Below are 4,034 nucleotides of genomic sequence, written 5' to 3' on the forward strand. Positions count from 1 at the left end.
AATAATTGTATACAGTGCATTCAGAAAGAATTCAAAGCGCTTTACTTGTTATGTTAGTCTCATTCCAAAATGACTTAAATTCATTTTTCACCTCAAAATTCTACACACAACACCCCATAATGACAAAATGAAAAAAGAAAGGGTTGCTTGAAATTTTTGCTAATTTAACAAAAATAAAACACAGAAATATAACATGTATGAGGAGTAGTAAGTAGAAAGTAAGGAGTAGTAAGGATTGGTGTTCAAAATGGCAGAAGAAAATGGATTTGTTGCATAATCTATCATATACATTATTAACAATAAAGGCAGACATTGGTGCAAAAGTACAATAACAATAAACACAAAAATAAAGGTAACAGTACTATTCACTATTCACTCAGGGTGCAAACATACTGTGTTGTTTTACGAGAACAGACAGGTAGACTTTTATAATTTGGATAGACTTTATTCATCAAAGGAGATGTAACAATTGTTATGACGCAGAATATAGCATAGAATAACTAAATACATTAACAATATGATAAAATGTTTTTATGAGCAAATTAATAAAAATCAATTCAATTATAATTGAAAACTTTATTTTTATAGTGCCAAATCAAAACAACTGATAATTCAAGGCGCTTTGCTAGAGTCGTCATTTTGTAAGTTACAGCTAGCCAAATATCCTGCTGTTAGTCTCACAGCTACAGTGTGTGAGTACACAAAAACAGTCCACCAGACGTATTATGCTATAAAATGGGTCTTTTATATGTTTTCATTAATGAAGCATGTCAGATTACGTATAAGTGGGAATAATTTCACAATCAATGTTTTTATTCCAATACAACAGCCCTTGGATTAAAATTTATTACAATGTTTTCTTTGATATTCTGGGTCCAACAATCTAAATTTAAGAAAGCAAAAAGAAGAAAAATCTTCAGTCTCTGGATAAAATAAGAACAGCGATCACAGTCACACAGAGAGCCAACAGCATCCCGAGCACAATGACAACTGGGTCCCATTTTTGTCCTAAAATCAGAAAAAAAATGCACTAAATTCTTCAATTCTCATGTGAAAAGCATTACAAAATAAATTCTTGGATATTCAAATCTTTTGTTTTAAGCCTTTTTTTAGGATTAGAAGTTTAAGAATTGTGTGCCGTTTAAGTCCACAACTCCACAGGTAACAGTAGCAAATTAAATATTACATTTACATTAATGCAAAATATAAGAATTAAAATTGTAATTTATTTTTAGAGTCCTGTCAAATGATTCTCTGAAGCATAAAAACAGTATACCAGTACTGAGAGTTCCAATGGACTAAACTGATGCGTAGAAAAACATTTCAGCACAAAGATTTCTGCAATTAGAAGTGTGACCTTTACATATTTAAGCAAAGGAATTTTAAAAAATATTAATTTGAAACAATTTTAAATACATACCTATTTCCACTTCAGTTCCTTTACCAAACAGGATCTGTCCACATGTGACCACTGCGCAGTAGTACGTTCCAGCATCAGATGAGTTTGTTATAGTTTTGGACAAACTGTAGTCACATCTCCCTTCCTCTTTATTTCTGATACTGCCATGATAAATGATGCCTGGATGGGATTCTAATGCACCTTTAAACCAGTGCACTTTGTTTTCACCTGGACACTGATCTGTGTCATTTTCGTTCTTAGAGAGGAGTGAACACTGCAGAGTCATTGTATCACCCAGATGGACTGACTCCATGTCTGAAGTTTGTTTCACGGTGACAAATTTATGCTGAGTTTTAGGATCTTGAATCACAGAGAGACACAAAATAGCATTAACTGTAATTATTTGGGTTTAGAGGCAGATATGACAAAAACAGTCAAATGAAGATACGTTACCATCCACAACCAAAAGTGTACTATTAAAAAATTCCATTATGTATGCCGTTCCTGCTTGACAGAGGTATGTTGCTTCATCTTCTTTGCTTGCATTTCTTATGGTAAGAGAATACATATTACCCACTTTTGTGGCACTGAATTTTGAGTCGGTAAATTGTCCCTTAAGTGATATTTTGTCAAAACTTCCTGAGGCAATTGTTTCAATCATATATCCAAAATTCAGCTTATACCAGTAAGACAACCCAACATCTTCCCTAGGGATACTACATGTCAGAGTCACATTATCTCCAAGTTTAGTCACAGTTATAGAGCTCTGGGAAGGACCCTCATTCCCTTCGGTCAAAGCTAAAAAAACAAAACAAAACAAAACATGGTATCAGTTATAACATGACAGGAAAAAAAAGCTTTAAAAAGTTTAATGTATATGTAAACATTACTCAACCTTATATGTTTTGTTTTATATCGTTTACAGTGTCACATGTTTCAGTGCAGAAGAAGTCAACTCACACCATGTACTTAGAAGAATCAAAGAAAGCAGCCTTTTGATCATTGTGGAGCCTCAGCCTTCTCTCGCACAACTGATGTCTTCCAACTCGAAGGAAGACTTGGTCACGACTTAATCAGGGGTTACAAAGTGGAAATTACAGCGATTGGCTGAAACACTTCCTGGAAGATTTTACAAACTATTTCAGTGAAGCTTGGCTGTACAGTTTGTTTTCAGATGATTCTCCAGCATAATCTGTATTTTAAAACCAGCATTTTATATAGATATAGATTACAATATTTATACATTGAAATACAATTAGGCATTTAAGCATACATCTGATTTAAAATTGGTTAAGCACAACTGAGTCAGTATAAAAATGGTAAATAAAGTTAAAATGGCCTGGAATTGTGCTTGTTAATTTTTTATCATTAAGGCAAAGCAATAGCTACTAATTCCTACATTTATAGAGTTGGCCTGCAGTATTACTGTCACGGTCCTGGGCCTGTGGCCCAGTGTTTTGATTCTATATTATTGTTTATTGGGCTCTGTTTTGCTTTTCTAGATTTCTTGTCCTTCTGGGTTGTGATTTCTAGAGCTGTGTCCCAAAACGTCGGCTGCATCCTTCGGAGGACCCGGCCTTCGCGGTCTACGTTGGCCAGGTCCTTCGAAGCGAGAAGGCCGGAAGTGCGAGGCTGTGAAATGGGACGGTCTAGCCTTCAGATTTGTGTCACCGCTGTGTCGGTGGAGTTTAATAAACTCGGCCGTCTGCTCCTTGCTATCTAAAATATAACAGGACACTGGCGTAAATTCTCGACCGTCTCACACTTCTGTTTAATCAGTTTTCTGTTTGACGTTTATTCAGCTGTGTGAAAATCCCGGAGGAACCCACCCGATGGATTAATAAAGTTTTATTTAATCTAATAATCTAATAACTTTGATCTCAGCCAACCCGATTTACTCCGGAACAAATAAAACACCGAAAAAAGGCAAACAATTACATTCTTAAGTTATCCGAGTGACTTGCATATCATGTTTAACCTGAGTAGCGAAAGAGCGGGGGTCTGAAAACGATGAAGCCGGGAGTCCGCTGCTCTCGCCGGCTCGAGCGACCAGTTGAACCCCCCGGCTTGCTATCGAGCAGGTGGGTAACAGACGTCTCCGAAAACGTCGGCGCACTTTTGCAACTATGCGATGTCTTGATAAACCAAGCAGATATTTGAAATTTACACAGCTACTTTCTCGCCTGAAAATATGTTAAAAGTTTATTTTGTGACCCAGAAAGATTAATAAGACTCATTTTAAAACTTAGTAGCGGCCGCCATTGTTGGCAGCTGAAATTTGGCTGGGCCGCGCTCTGAATTCTGGGATATGGTGGGCCACGAAGGACACACCCGACCCATCCTTCAAATTCGGGGAAATGAAGGACGCATTTGTCGGCCGCATTTGAAGGAGTCGACGAATTGGGACAGCCTTCGTCGCCTGGCTGTGACGTAATCGGCCTTCAAATGCGGCCTCCGGAGGATGCAGCCGACGTTTTGGGACACAGCTTAGCTCTTAGGTTTAGTTCTGCCCTCATGTTCCTCCTGTCCCTGTTCTGTGTTCCCTCTGTACTGTATTAGTATTGTCTCTGAATTCTGCCTGTGGAGTTCCTGTTTTACTTTGAAGGTCTTGTCTCATCTTAGTGTATTCTGTTTT

The 4,034-nt window shown here is 37.3% G+C and overlaps 1 protein-coding gene across 1 annotated transcript; it reads right to left on the reverse strand.

Moving 5' to 3' along the window:
* Positions 1–447: 447 nt before the first annotated feature.
* Positions 448–2,201, reverse strand: LOC100702355 (twitchin-like; the record flags this gene model as incomplete). The annotated part of the gene is made up of 3 exons (XM_025898708.1): positions 448–1,008; positions 1,421–1,759; positions 1,853–2,201. Coding segments are annotated over 3 exons (780 nt in total), but the record flags the coding sequence as incomplete, so codon positions are not given.
* Between the last annotated feature and the right edge of the window lie 1,833 nt (positions 2,202–4,034).

Source organism: Oreochromis niloticus, linkage group LG2 (assembly GCF_001858045.2).
Source record: "Oreochromis niloticus isolate F11D_XX linkage group LG2, O_niloticus_UMD_NMBU, whole genome shotgun sequence".
In the NCBI taxonomy this organism is placed as follows: domain Eukaryota; kingdom Metazoa; phylum Chordata; class Actinopteri; order Cichliformes; family Cichlidae; genus Oreochromis; species Oreochromis niloticus.